This window comes from Haliotis rufescens, unplaced genomic scaffold (assembly GCF_023055435.1).
Source record: "Haliotis rufescens isolate VD_foot unplaced genomic scaffold, xgHalRufe1.0.p SCAF_20, whole genome shotgun sequence".
In the NCBI taxonomy this organism is placed as follows: Eukaryota; Metazoa; Mollusca; class Gastropoda; order Lepetellida; family Haliotidae; genus Haliotis; species Haliotis rufescens.
This window is the reverse complement of record NW_025963891.1, coordinates 8,081,794-8,097,299: the sequence shown is the minus strand read 5'-3', so window position 1 is coordinate 8,097,299 and position 15,506 is coordinate 8,081,794. Positions and strand designations below refer to the sequence as shown.

General features: G+C 41.1%; 1 protein-coding gene across 1 annotated transcript; it reads left to right on the top strand.

Moving 5' to 3' along the window:
- Window positions 1-6,362: 6,362 nt before the first annotated feature.
- Window positions 6,363-12,148, top strand: LOC124130334. The gene is made up of 3 exons (XM_046493571.2): window positions 6,363-6,383; window positions 10,094-10,679; window positions 11,770-12,148. Exons 2-3 carry the CDS (start codon window positions 10,100-10,102, stop codon window positions 11,949-11,951), a joined length of 762 nt encoding a protein of 253 aa, XP_046349527.2. The 5' UTR covers window positions 6,363-6,383; window positions 10,094-10,099; the 3' UTR covers window positions 11,952-12,148.
- The last annotated feature ends 3,358 nt before the right edge of the window (window positions 12,149-15,506 follow it).

Sequence of the window (15,506 nt, the reverse complement as noted above, 5' to 3'; positions counted from 1 at the left end):
ATTACGGCGGTAAACGTTGATAGAAACATTTCTGTCCTTCACTTCAAACAGATTGCTCAGACGGTTCCACAACGGACCATTACAGTGATGAGTTTGGCGTGTTTCACATCCATCCCAACAATGCTCCTCGGGCCTTTAAGGTTGTGTGTGCCATGCAGCGGGGACGAACCTATTTGGTTTTTCGACAGTTTGATAGTGTCTACGTTAACTTTTCACGCCCATGGGAAGATTATAGAAATGGATTTGGAAACTTTAATAAGGACGGTATGTATTAATGATTAAGTCATTGTAATTGTAATGAGAAGATAAGATCGTTTTCTTATTTAGAGATGGATGGAGCAACTAACGAATGCTAAGTATTCACGGTGTGGTATTGTAATCTTCACGAGATTCGTATGAATGAAGTCATAGTAGGTACACTGTCATATTGTTGGAATGTACAATACATACACTACACACATATTGCCATTTCATTGCATATCAACATATTACATACCATAATTATATCCCCACGTGGGTACAATGTGCGAGGCTCATTTCTGGTGATATTGCCAGAATAATGCTGAAGGCTGCACAAATCCATGCTCAATTCATTCACTCACTCATGATTATAAGTAGAAGGAAAATGTCGACACGGCTTCGGAGTTTTGCTACTTTAATCATCTATTGATATTCTCTCTATTTGTCAAGTTGTACTTATAGTACTACAGGCCGCCTTCGTGGTCCAGTGGTAGAGCGTCTGGGAGAGTGGAAACTAGGAGGTTTGATCCCCGGCCGCGTCAAACCAAAAGACGTTAAAAGATGGTACTTGTTGTAACCCTACTGGTGCTCGGCATTGAGGGGCTAAAACAAGGACTGGTCGGCTCGGAGTGTGGCTGAGTAGAGGTTTTCATGTTAAACTGCGCCGGGGCATCTCAGTGGGCAGCACCATAAAATCAGCATCAGTCAGGACTAGTACACGCAGAGACTCACACACATCATGACATCGGCAAGCACGTCACTATTTTATTCAATAATCTTAAACGCTACGTTAGACTCACCTCACTCACCTTATAGTGCTGCAATGTTTATGTTGTAGAAAACTTTTGGACAGGTTTGGATATGCTGCATTACGTAACTAACAACCGTCGACATATCATGAAGGCAAGGACGGAGCTTGAGGAAGATGGGAACACTGTTTGGAAAAAACATCACTACATCGATTTTAAGGTACTCGACGATTAGAGTTACAATCTACAGAGGAAATCATATAGTTGGCTAAGTAAAATACTCAGTAATCGTGCTGACCCCGAGCTCAGTATAACATAACCACACAGTGTAGTGTGGCAAATAACAAGTGACTCTCTCCAGCTATCGTGTTAACGCGAGATCTAAGAGAGAAGAACCAAGGAATTTACCCAGTTTCCCCCCTGTCAAGCGCCAGTGAGAGATCCGGATCAGTAGTGGTGCGGATCTTCCGTGGGAACTGACTTATGGAAGGACCGCATCACTATTTATTACCCTGGTTCGGACCTCGTAGGAAACAATGGCAGGAAGTTTGAATTTGAAATACTTGTAAACAGCCTCTTTGTGTCACACTGTGTTTGTGTAAATTACATTTATGAAATTTAAACGATTCATATTTAAATTGTAGTATTTTAAAAACAATTATCAAGTGCTGATTTTGGCTAACATAAACAACTGCTAATTATTATCATACCAGAACAACTGATGAACTGATGAACACATTCTGAGAAGGAATTATTATTTCAAAATAGTAAAACAAAACTAAAGCTCTTGATATTTATAAAACATCAAGTTCACGTGTTGTAAGCGTATTGTGAATGGCACTTAAAATATTTCAAACTTTACAGCCAAAGTCAATTTTACACGAACAATATTGATTAAACTTCTGGAGTCTTGTCTCAAGTCCTTATGCAACACTTCGCTCACAGTCATATTTGTGAACAACCATAACACGGCCAGTTGGGTATTGGTGGTAACTTCATTTTACATCAATTTGCTCTATAATTGGCTTATCAAATATACTGAAGGTGGCTTATACCCTATATAAAACTGCAGAATGATTAATTTCAGGTGAGCAGTGAGAATGAAGGTTATAACTTCACGTTTACGTCCACTGAAACACCCAAAGACAATACTTCACAAGCGCTTGATGGGCTATCTGCGTTTCTGGGAGCTAGGTTTTCTACTTATGATGTCGACAACGACAACGACAACAATACGAACTGTGCAAACGTCCACCAGTCTGGGTGGTGGTTCACCACATGTGACGGCTACAACCCCACAGGGCAGCCGCAACCTCCATCAGTCCAATACAAGACATCGGACCCAACTCAATTGTCCTGGCCTCACTCACTGAACTACAGTCCTGTTCGTTTTAGTATGTATTTGGTGGTATAATAGAATTGATATATGATGGATGTAATGCAAACTTCCTCTCTTGTATAGCACTGCATTTCCATCTTGTGGGATTTCGGATCGGACAGGTTCCAGTGTCTTATGCTAGTCGTTAGGGTCTACAAGTAGGGGAATCGGGCTTGACTGATTGTGAGTCATCTTACCCCAACAGCACGGAATGTTGAGCAGCCACTGGTATGCATGTCTAACACTATATACTGACCTCCGTGCGTAATCGTCGGCTTAAACACCAAACAAATACAATACCAATCAAACACGCGTCTTTTGACCATTAATTGTCGGATGTATAAATATTTGGTGGCCGTTGTGATAAGGGTACCAGTGGCATTTGGGCAGCTAAATTGTGAAAGTGTTGACTCATCACGCCGAAGAGACCCATGTTCCTTTCTCCAGTTAGGTACAACGTGTGAAGCCAATTCTTGGTGTCTCCCATCGTGGTATAATTGGAATATTATTAATAACGTTTGTCAGTCACTTTTGTATTTCTTATACGAGTCGCAACATAAACAATATAGTTTACAGTATAACCGGCAGTCTAGACAGGGAGTATTAGAATAGCAGGTGACCAAAATATGTGTCCACTAAAGGGACAAAAACCTTTCCATATCCAATAGAAATCTCTGCATAAAGCAGAGTCGATTGTACAATTCCGACTATATCATGAGCATGTGTTTATGAATCACTATCAAATAGTACTATTGGAAAGTTGAAGTCATCCCTCTTGTCATACATTCTTGTGGAGAGTGTTTTGTCACTCTGAATCTTTATTTATAGACCTAAATATGAAACAGATGAGGCGGTCTCACTGGTCTCCTTTATTTCTAGTTAAGGTGGGTAAATCAGTGGAAGGTAATTGGCTATTTGATTGTTTTTGAACGATATCAGATCATCAATGTACCTAAAGCTTAAGTTTAACTTCTTGGCCAAATTACCTTGTTTTGACTTTGCCAATCCTAACAGAAATTTCGATTCATATGCATAAAGAAAGTCCCTGTCTGCAAACAAACATTAAAATAAGATGTTTCAGTAATAGATACCTTTCTGCGTGGTGAGACGACAAACCAATAAGAGGTCCTCCCTGAATTTCTAAAGTATTCTTTCTTTCTGTTTTTGGTACGAGAAGCAGAGCTATTTATGAATAATTAATTGCTATTAATGGATAAACAGAAAGCATTGTGGAACATCAAACCTGCTTATTATGTTATATCTAAACAATACTCAATGACAAGCATAATATGTGATTGATTATATCTAGATAATGAGTTATCTCCCTTCTCAGGTATCAGGATTGACACCCCTAGCTTTCTTTGGGCATGCAAATACTCAATAATTTGCGAGGAGACCTACAGATTTTTTTCTAAATTTATGTTGCTTGGTGGATATTGTACGTTATGCGTGAAAATGGTGACTCTGTAGTGGCTTTTGATCTTCTAAATATCTATTTACATGAGTACTTGCTCCTTTGATACCCAAGCCACATTAAATATGTTGCTATTTTCCCTCAATTGTTTCTATTTTTTATCCTTTTTTCACCATACTTGTATGTAGTTAACAAACTTAAATAGTAATAGATACTACAAAGTAAGTTTAATTACACTATGAGGTTAATGTGTTTCAAAGAGTCAGCTTAAGCATTTGAGGCCTACCCCACTATACGTGGGTGCCACCTACAACAAAAAATAGCATGGAAGGGTATTATTGGTTTTTTTATTCGGTACAAGTATACTATACACTCTCTTCGTCATACATCTCAGAGCGTTGTAGTGGGTTTCACTTATTGTATCCAACGTCTTTAAACTGCGGAATGGTATCTCAGTGTGGCTAGCACTATAAATCGGCATCAGTCTGGACTAGTACAAACAGCTCGCGTACAAACACGTCGCTATAGAAGTGCAATAATCTTGGACGCGACGTTAAACCCCATTTCACCTCACCGTGAAGACCTGACAACCCCTCCATCAGAGATCGCGTCAGGTGTTCTTTGTAATCACCCAATCAGAGAGAAGCTTCTAAATTCTCAGCAGGAGCCAGCAAAGCATTTCAAGAATCACATCTTTCTGTACCTCTAAACAAACGTGAACGAACAGTTCCGAATGGAATAATAAAGGCCGCGCTTTATATTTTGTTTGTGTTTTATACATCCTGTCGTTTCCGAGCGCCATGATGTCTACGCCCAAAATGGTGTACTATCGAGAGAATATGTTTGTTCTGTGTGGGTTTTCTTTTGATCAGATCGAAATTTCCGAATCGAGGTTGTAATTTAAATGAGATGGGACATAACTTCAATGTTATAACTAGTGCATCTTGATTGAACAGTGGCAGAAATACCTTTTTTTTCGAGCAAACATTTCTATCCAAAGCCAATCGAGATGTCCGTTTAATTTTGGGAAGTCAGTGTCCTTTCATGACGTTTAATCAATTAATGTATATGAGACTAAAATGTAATTTTCAAAAGTATTCAAAGAATTATTTGCAACATTAATCATTTTAACCCATTGTTAAGCAATTCTGCATGATGTATAACTGTGTAATTTGACATGCCGTAAGTGACCCGTTAAGATCCGGGGTAGAATGGTCTTAAGCAACCCATGCTTGCCGTAAAAGACGACTATGCTTGTCGTAAAAGGCGACTAACGGGATCGGATGGTCAGGCTCGCTGACTTGGTTTGATGCATGTCATCGATCCCAATTGCATGGATCGATGCTCATGATGTCAATCACTGGATTGTCTGGTCCAGACACGATTATTTACAGACCGCCGTCATATAGCTGGAATGTCCTGAGCGCGGCGTTAAACAGCAAACAAACAAACAAACAACATGCCGTAAGTAAGCAGTATGTGTTGTACCATATGGTGTTTATGGTCTGTTTAGAATTTGGGCTCTGTTCTGTCATTTGATTGCTAATTCGTGTATTTGTATTCTGTTCAGTCCGGTCCATATTTGAGCCATGTTTTTATCATATATCAGTGTGTAATTCAATAGACAGTGAGTATTTCTATTGTCCTTAAACGCGATTTTGGTACATTCAGTATTTTGAATGTTATTAACATTGATCTTCATGTAACTATTGAATCTGAAGTTAACGCTTTTTTAACATCAACGGGTTAACCTGTTTTTAACATCTCATCTCTCCCGTTGGGATTCTGAGATAATATAGATGCCCAGTAACCTTTGCCTGTCGCAAGAGGCGTGTTCAGGATCGGTGACATGGTTGATTGTGTGTCATCGTATCGGCGGATGACGTTTAACATAATAATCACTGGTTTCTCCGGTCGATTATATCAGGCCGCTATCATATTTTTAGGATATTGCTGAATGCGGCGTTAAACAACAAACAAACGAATACTTTTCAAGGCCTCTTTGTGTGTGTACAAATTATGGTGTGAAAACAATAGTCACCCTTGTTGAAATTGTCAAACTGTGGCATTCTTTAGACAATTATTGATGTCTAAATGTGTAGTATAACAGAGCATGTATGTCATAGTTCTAAAATCACTATAATTAACCCGTAATTATAGTGTTCATATTTCAATAATACGTTTTGTATTTTTCTCAATATTTTATCTTACAACTAGCTAAACCTAAATACATTTCTGTAGATAATGACAGTCAGTTGCCGTGCACGTGACTGACCGTCACAAACCAGTGACTGGATTATCTACCTCAGCTAGGTGGCCAGGCTGTAACATGCTGTGGCCGGTCGCACCATTATTTTAGTATCAGATAGGTGGATTATAAAGGATATTACGCGGTCAGTGCGCTTCGTAACTATCGAATAGTTGTAATTAATACACCACGCATGTGGCAGATTTAGATCATAGTTTCAGTATTAGGTAACTAACGCGTTCTACAGAAGGCCTGAGTCCCTATATACTAGTATACGGAGTCCAGTGACAGATACTTCACTCTGCCACGAATAAAGACTTAAAGGGACTCTGCAGCCTTCTCTCTGTTTTAAAGGTAAGATAACATTATTTTCTTGTTAAATTCTCCTTGCCTTTAACTTATATGATATCCTGTGCAAGCAACTATATATTTACCATGGTTTGTAATATTTATGAATAAGTTGTATGTCATTCATTATGCCGCAAAGCAACTTGAATATTAGTTGTATGTGTGTGTGTTTATATAGATGTTAGTAGATTAATTCACATGTACATTAACTGTTGATATGCCAAGTGATAGATAAAGCCGTACATTGCATAGCATGAGAAAGAGTACATTGTGGTAAATACCCGCAGGTAATCTCACGTAAATACCGTCTCATGCGAATATTGGCCATGCTACGTCTATCATTTGGTTAAGCATTTACGGCATTGAAATTATACAGTATGTTAAAAAGATTTGTATGTAAATACACAAGTAACACTAGAATGCCGTAAATGTAAATTTTAACAGTTCCTGTATGAAATGTCTTAGCATAAATTACTTCCAAGTCCGTTATTATTCACAATTCGCTTTTTGTACCTTTTTTTAGAACAGTCCTGTTAAGAAACGTTCAAACCAGTCGCTATCAATTCATGTATGGTTGTCAATTATATATTTAATGTGACAAGTCATTGACTGCATCTATCTTGTAATGTAATATTGTTTAAATATCTCTCTCTCTCTCTGCCACGAATAAAGACTTAAAGGGACTCAGCCGCCTTCTCTCTGTTTTAAAGGTGATAGCCGATTAATCAGCTCTACCAAGTTAATTCCCCCACTATCTTGGTCATTGTGACGTAGCAAACGGGACCCCGCCCACACACGGCAAAACTGTCCCTAATAACAAGCTACGTCAATGTTTTTAAATCAGTATAAAAAACTATCATTTTTTAAGAATATGTTATCACTGGACACCTATGTTGATGTACCTGTACGTGTGTTCCTAAAGCAGGGACAACCTCCGTGGTCCTGTGGTAGAACGTCACCGGAGAGCGGAAGGTCGGGGGTTCGATCCCCGGACGCGTCAGCCAAAAAGACGTTAAAAGATGGTTTTTGTTGTTACCCTGCATCGCGCACGGCTTTTAAAACAAGGACTGGTCGGCTCGGAGTCAGTATACTGTGTCTGAGTGGGGTATTCATGTTTAACTGCGGCATGGTATCACAGTGGGCTAGCACTATAAATCGGCATTAATCCGCACTAGTACGAGCAGCCACACACAACATATTGTGCATGCACGTCGCTTTATCAGTGCATTGCGACGTTAAACCCAATTTCAACAATCCTCACCTCCTAAAGCAAGCAGTGAACACAGCCGAAGTGCTGCTCACGAAAAGGCATACACTGACCAACGCCAGCTCTTGCTCCTGTAAGCTAATATTACTTTCTGTATATGAGAACATGGATCTCTGTGCAAGAGTGAGTGAGTGAGTGAGTGAGTGAGCTTACGCCGCTTTTAGAAATATTCCAGAAATATCACGGCGGGGGACACCAGAAATGGGCTTCACACATTTCACTAATGTCGGGAATCGAGCTCGGGTCTTCGGTGTAACGAGCGAACGCTTTAACCACTAGACTACCCGACCGCACTCTCTGTGCAAGAGATTCTCCGGTACGGTACAAAAATTGAGTCATGTTACCAAACGTGTTGTGCCATTCGCCAATATTTGTTTTGTGCAATTCTATGTTAACTGTAGCCAGGATTGTTACCATGTACATTTCTCTCAAACTATGTTACATATGCGATTATTTACCTTTCTGCAAACATAATTTCATTGTGAATATAGACGTTCATAATGAAAACGATCTTATTACGTGTGTCACATTGCTTTTAATATAACCCGAACTCAAACATTTTTCATTTATTTTATTTCATTTATCTATTTATTTATTTAATTTTTTATTATTTTTTAAAAATTTTATTATTTATTTATTTATTTGCAGTGTCAAAATACGACACTCAAATAGTAGTAGTAGTTGTAGTAGTTTTGTTTGTTTATTGTTTTAACGCCACACTCAGCAATATTCCAGCAATATGACGGCTGTTTGTAAATAATCGTGTCTGGACCAGATAACCCAGTGATTGATCTATCTATCTATCTAATTTATAACAATACATAATAATTATGCAAATGCTGTATTTCAGTGTGAAGACGCATCCGTTGGTAATAAAACGGTCTTATTATTTGTGTCATACTGAAACAGCCTACACTTATTTAACAAATAATTCTAAACATCAATGTCATGGAAGACACAGCCTTTATGACTCTACACATTGAACCTGGGATGTACGGGGCGGATATATACCTCGTCATCGACATGCACTGGGTCGCCATGAACATTAGCCGCAACTGACCATCCTATATATCTACCTGTATTTCGAAATACCTTCATGAACTTCAGCCTCAAGGTATCGTTATAGCTGTAATCAATGAGCCGTGTTGAGTAGGCCGACCTTCACCTTTAAATACAGCACGCAAGGTGAAGGACATGCGGACAGGACGAGCCTGATTAGTGTATACATGGACACAATATAGGGTCCACGGTGTATACAAGGAGGTAGTGTAACCATTCCTTACATTACTATCTTATAGAACACTAACAGCTCAGGGCCCCAACTAACGTTATTCGTAATAAGAATGAGTACAACTGGACGACACCTTACGGCTATATATGTGTTCGTTGAAAGGTGTCTATTTACTTCTGCAGGAGATAATGGCGACTCTCGCTATGTTGTGAGCGAGTGTTGTACAGGGCGTGGGTGACAAACTAAACCTTACACTGAGGCCCATAGGAGCGTTTCTCAGAGTGTGTGTGTGTGTGTGTGTGTGTGTGTGCGGGGGGGGGGGGGGGGGGGGGCATATATTTTTTCTATGTCAGCGGGCGGTTGGGTGGGGGAGGGGGTCAGCATGTTTGTGCTAATGTCCAAAGTCGGCCAACGGGTGGAGGGGGGTCAGCAAAATTCGCCTTGTGTAGATTCGGATCTGACATTACAAAGATTAAATGACATCATCTGTATCGTATGAAAATGTAAACAGTATCGATCATCGGCCCTTCCGCTATCCGGGCGGACGCTCTACCACTAGACCACGGAGGCGATCCGATTGCGTCCTTAAACAACAAACGTAGTGGCAGAGTTGTAGCAAAAAATGCAATAATGTCTGCATTGACACCGCGTGGCGCGACCAGCAAACAATCAATATTACAGCATGTCCAGTGCTTCGTCTAACTGGGGCGGTCGGGTAGCCTAGTGGTTAAAGCGTTCGCTCGTCACGCCGAAGACCCGGGTTCGATTCCCGACATGGGTACAATGTGTGAAGCCCATTTCTGGTGTCAGCGCCGTGATATTGCTGGAATATTGCTAAAAGCGGCGTAAAACCATACTCACTCACTCACTTCGTCAAACGTCTGAACTGTTTGTAGCCGTTGGTACGAATATTGCACTAACCGTACTGCCGGGAAGCCAGAAATGAGCTGGACACATTGTACACACGTGGGAATGGGATCGTGGCCTTCAGTGTGACGATTGAGTAAGTTAGTATTATTTCACACAGCTTTTGTACCCATGTGGGGAATCGAACCCGGGTCGTCGGCGTGACGAGCAAATCCTTCAAACACTGGGCTACCCCACCGCCCCTGTACGACGAGCTAACGCTAACATAACCACTACCCCAAACTGATTGTAAAGAATACACAATGGACGCCTTGAATTCATATTTGAATTGTTCATTTACTTTTCTTGAAGTGGAAGATGGTCCGGTCAAAAAGATCTGCAGCAGTACTTGACAATCATCGGGCAACGGGGAAGTCAAGAATGCGTCCAAGAACCAGACCCCTGATGAAAACGTACATACAACCAACGCCCACGATTAGCATAAAAAAGACAGACATTAAACCCTCGGGTCCTGCATCAACAGATGACTCCGACGAGTCGACCCCGACCGGATGTAAGTGTGACAATGAGTCTGGACAGGGTGATAGAGAACCCGAGTCAGAATCCGTAGAAGACATGGATGAAACAGAACACGACACAGAGGAACTTGGGCGATGCACACCAGAAATCAACGAACCCGAGAGTGAAGAAACCGACGCCTGTCGTTCCCTGAGCCAAACATCAGGAAGTTTTAACCTCCAGTCTCAGGAAACGTTTATTCTGAACCCATCAACGAGTGCAGGGTGCGTGGATGACCTGGACCCTTTGCCTACAATCACCCCAATGCCTAGCATGTTTTGTGACATGGAACCTACGCTGTCTCACAACAGATCATTACAGTTACACCGCAATCTTACATTTCTCATCGCCAGAAGACGACTGATATATTTCCAGGATGGTAAGCTGACAATTCACTGTTCTAACAGTTTTTATAGGGGCCGGGTCTTTTGAATCAGAAAAAAAATGTTATATTTATATCTATAAGTTCTTTTTCGTACATTATGTAAACACCTATAGGAAGTTTCTTGTTTCGTTTTCGATTAAAAATGTATGTTCTGTACCCCTGATCAGTGATAAAATATTATATATACTTAAAATAAGAAATCGGGGTCATCCTCTCTACCCTACCATGCCAGTTGGTTTGGGATTCACTAAAGTGGTAAACGCTTGCGTCATTTGTCCCTTGTTTTTTTTGTCCCACAACAAGCCGACACGCCGTGATATTACTGAAATACTGTTCAACGCGGCCTTAATACCAAAATCCCAACTCACTCCCTACTTTCTTTTTCTGAAAACAAAGACAGTTAAAACAGATGTAGCGTCAGGTATTGTTTCTTGTTTAACGCCGCACTAATCAATATTCCAGCTATTAGCGGCGGTCTGCAAATAATCGAATCTGCACCAGACAATTCAGTGACTGACATCATGAGCATCGATCCACGCAATTGGGATACGATGACATGCATCAACCAAGTCAGCGAGCCTGACCACCCCATCCCGTTAGTCGCCTTTTATGACAAGCATAGTCGTCTTTTACGGCAAGCATGGGTTGCTTTAGACCATTCTACCCCGAACGATAACGGGTCACTTACGGCATGTCAAATTACACAGTTATATACATGCAGAATAGCTTTACAATGGGTTAAAATGAATAATATTTCCAGTAATTCTTTGAACACTTTTGAAAATTACATTTTAGTCTTAGCTACATGAATTAATAAAACGTCATGACTAGACACTGACTTCCCAAAATAAATCTCGATTGGCTTTGGTATTGGATTTGTGTAACACTAACAGAATAGAAATGTTTACTCGAAAAAAAGTTGTTTTTGCCACTGTTCAATCAAGATGCACCAGTTGTAACATTGATGTTATGGCTATTCTATTCTACCCCGAATCTTCACGGTTCTGTAGCGTTTTGAGTTTAATCGTTTAAAGGTGCATCTATATTACGGTGACTCTTCATATGGGTTGAACACGTTTTTCAGAGGAGCGGATGCGTCAGCTTGATGTAGACATTGCAAAGCTCAAAGGTGAGATCCAGATCATGAAGACAGAGTTCCAGCGACTGACACAGAAGGCGCTACACACAAAGAAGGCTCTTGGCGCATCCGGGGAACACAGTAGCATCCAACCGAAGCCGAAATTAAAAACATGGAGAACCATTTAATTTATCATGACGCATCGCAGGTTGTACAAATGTATATGGCATATTCGAACACATTGTGATATACAGCTGTGGGATACTTGTGTCTTTATTATCAGACGAGCATCGTCCGATCTTATGTACAGCGCAGTGCAATACAAGGAAGCATCAATGTTAACCTTGACATGTATCTTCAAAATAAAAATATATGAGACAGTCGACGTAAAGACAAATTAATTTTTAAAAAGTGAAATCGTTCACTGGTATGGGCGTATTTCAGAACGCGAGAGCAAGCTATTATGCCGTTTTAAATACTACGTTATGCAGTTATATGACACGGATTAGCTTATTGTTGGAGCCCAATGTGAATCAGGATCCGGAGGTAGATCTTTTAACTCTCTAGTGGATTCCCACGACTTGACGCCGACAAACTAAGAATCATATCCAGTACAAATATCAAGATGGCATTTGAACTCATGAATATGTAAAGGTTAGCACCCAACCCATGGTCGGTTAGGGCCCAATGCAAGGGCGATGTGATTAGTTAATGGGGAACTGACATTTTCCACGCTGGCCACGACGGCGATGCGCTTCACGCGTAGCCGTTTATGGAACTATATTTTTCGTAACGGCCATCTTGGATTTTGATTTTGATACTTTTTTTCACATAAATTTTACTTGAAGATCCTATCTGGTAAGGTTCTTCACCCAAAAAGTATTGAAAGTTTGCATGAAGTTATAGTGCCATATGGACCTCATTCTTTGTTCTTGATTGCATGTTAAAAGTAACACTGCTCTGCGGTTTTAGTAAAACCCAGATTTGTGTACAAATACTGAAGGAAGAGTGAGTGAGTGAGTATGGTTTTACGCCGCTTTTAGCAATATTCCAGCAATATCACGGCGGGGGACACCAGAAACTGAAGGAAGATCTGCACCCGAGGCGGGTCCACTCAGGCTCACGCCCCAAGCTTCGACGCTCACCTCGGCGACCCTCCTACTCGTTGCGGCGTGACTCCTCCGAGTGAGTCTCATAATTATACGATAAACCCCCATTCCATGGCTTTCCAGAGACCAAGAGACGGCGTTGGTACAAGCAAACCATTTGTGGATTCGAACATGGTCGAGGTCTGAATTGGGTTTAGATCACCCCTGGACACATCGGCACACGCCAATGTCGTGTCTGCGATCTGCCGCAAGTGGTGTCTTTTGACGGCATTGTTACAAGAAAACCATTTGAAGAATAGAACATAGACGGAAATGGGTTTAGAACACCCCGTGGCTCTCCTGTACACGCCAATTTCGTAGCGATGATCTACTTTTGACGGCGTTGGTACAATGAAAACCCTTTGAGGATTCGAATATGGACGAGGTCGGTAATTGGTTTAAAACACGATGGGACACGCCAATTTCGTAACGGCGATGTCCGACCGTCTCAACTCATGCCTGTTCTTAGCGAAGCTGGCGCTGCACAAGCCGAGTCGGTGCGCCCGTCTCACGCGGAGATTGTGTTCCTGACTCGGGCGCGACCATCTCTACCCAAATTGAGTCGGCGCGCCCGTCCTTGGCGGGGCTTGGATTCCTGCCTTTGGCTGCGTTTGAGTTTTCCACAGGTACGGCAGTGAACTCCATTCATTCATTTAAGCCACGGAAGCTCATTCGCATAGCACTAATGGTATTGGAACTCGTTTTTTTGTATCGTCCATGGCCACACCATTGTAAAAGCACAACTTCTCGTCCGCTCTGTTGCCCGATGCGTACGTTTTTGCGTACGTTTGTGCTGCGTGATACTTGGAGCCCTACTTGATTCTTGCATCTATATTTTTTAATGCACAATGTGGGGCGGTCGGGTAGCCTAGTGGTTAAAGCGTTCGCTCGTCACGCCGAAGACCCGGGTTCGATTCCCGACATGGGTACAATGTGTGAAGCCCATTTCTGGTGTCCCCCGCCGTGATATTGCTGGAATATTGCTAAAAGCGGCGTAAAACCAAACTCACTCATTAATGCACAATGTTCCTTATATCTGTGTTAGATGTTTGGAAGTATATTTGGTGTGTTGTGTTTTGTAAACACTTTGCAACTGTGTAACGTTCATTGCTTGTGGGGTAGGGTAGCCTAGTGGTAAAAGCGTTTGCTTGTAACGCCGAAAACCCTGGTTCGATTTCCCAAATAGGTATGTCACGTGGCTGTGCTCAAATGATCAGGGATGTCATTAAACAAGAATAAAGTAATAATGAAAACTTGGTGACAGGTTAACAAGTTTATTACTAGTAGCTTACAGCATCAATGAGCAACAATATAAAAGATCGAAAACCCAGCCTACATTGACAATGATCAAGGACAATACAACAGTCTGGGGCACTTAGCCAAAGTGTGTTTCTTGACATGGGGAAAACATGAATAGCAATCTAACAACTACATGTATATCCATACGGAAGATGTGAGTACCACAATAAAGCGCGGAACGGAAGCTAGCGAACAGCGCCATTAAAGATTTACAACACGTACAATTTTTTAGACGCAATTAGATGTATGACCGTTCTTTACAATTTTTACACAACGATAAAGGTAATCAGTGAAAAGATCAAAAACAGTTATTTGAAGCTTTTTGTTCAATTAAGATGCTTTATTAAGATAAGTTAAAAATGTAAATCATAAGGAGAACACGAAGCAAAAACCTTTCCTTTACCATAGACAGAAAGTACGTACAAGTTAATGTTGCATATATGTACAAGGGCGGATCCAGCAAGTTGAAAAGGGAGGGATCCAAAATATCAAAATCTTCTCTCAGATGAAGTTACTGCCCATAACACACACACACACACACACACACACACACACACACACACACACACACACACACACTCACCCTTACCCCTTCTGGATCCGCCGATGATATACACTCCGTTGTAATATTCGGACTATTCCTGTCTCAGGAAGAAATGTATGTAACGAGGTGACAAGTCTCCATTCACGGGCCAAGACAGTGAGATAGGATCGGGCGACATTCGCTCTTCAGATGGAGACTGTGGTTGTCCCGTCGGATTGTAGCCCAAGCATGTCGTGAACCACCACCCTGACTGGTGTATGTTCGCGCAGCTGCCATCGCTGAGATCGTTGTCAACGTCATACGTAGAAAACTTGATTCCGTTTGCTTGCGTTAAAGCATCACCAAGGATGTGTTTGCCACCACCATTTCCATTAGGGTAACCATGGTCGAATGAGAATGTGTACCCTTCACTCTCTCCTTGTACCTGGAGCATCATAACAGTTCTTGAAATATAATATGGTAATTAGATAGAGGATTCATCACGAGTGTTTTTTAATATGGGAAATTTTAACTGAGTCTTAGTTAATCGGTATTTGCCGAGCCTTTGGCGAGGCAAATACCGATTAACGGGACGATGTTCATATTTCCCATATTAAAAAACACGATTGATGAATTCTATTTATCATTTTCACATTTTTGCTTCCAAATTAAGGAATAATTGCATTAAACATTAACATCAGCAACTTGTCGAAATCTTACGTATAGATCGTGCGTAGTGATACATGTTTTCCATAGCCATGTAAACCAAAATA

What these genes read in the sequence shown, in the direction of transcription:
- LOC124130334 (XM_046493571.2), top strand. Translation starts at nt 10,100, where the DNA reads ATGGTCCGGTCAAAAAGATCTGCAGCAGTACTTGACAATCATCGGGCA. An exon ending in ACTGATATATTTCCAGGATG is followed by an intron (nt 10,680 to 11,769) that starts GTAAGCTGACAA and finishes CACGTTTTTCAG; the next exon opens with AGGAGCGGATGCGTCAGCTT.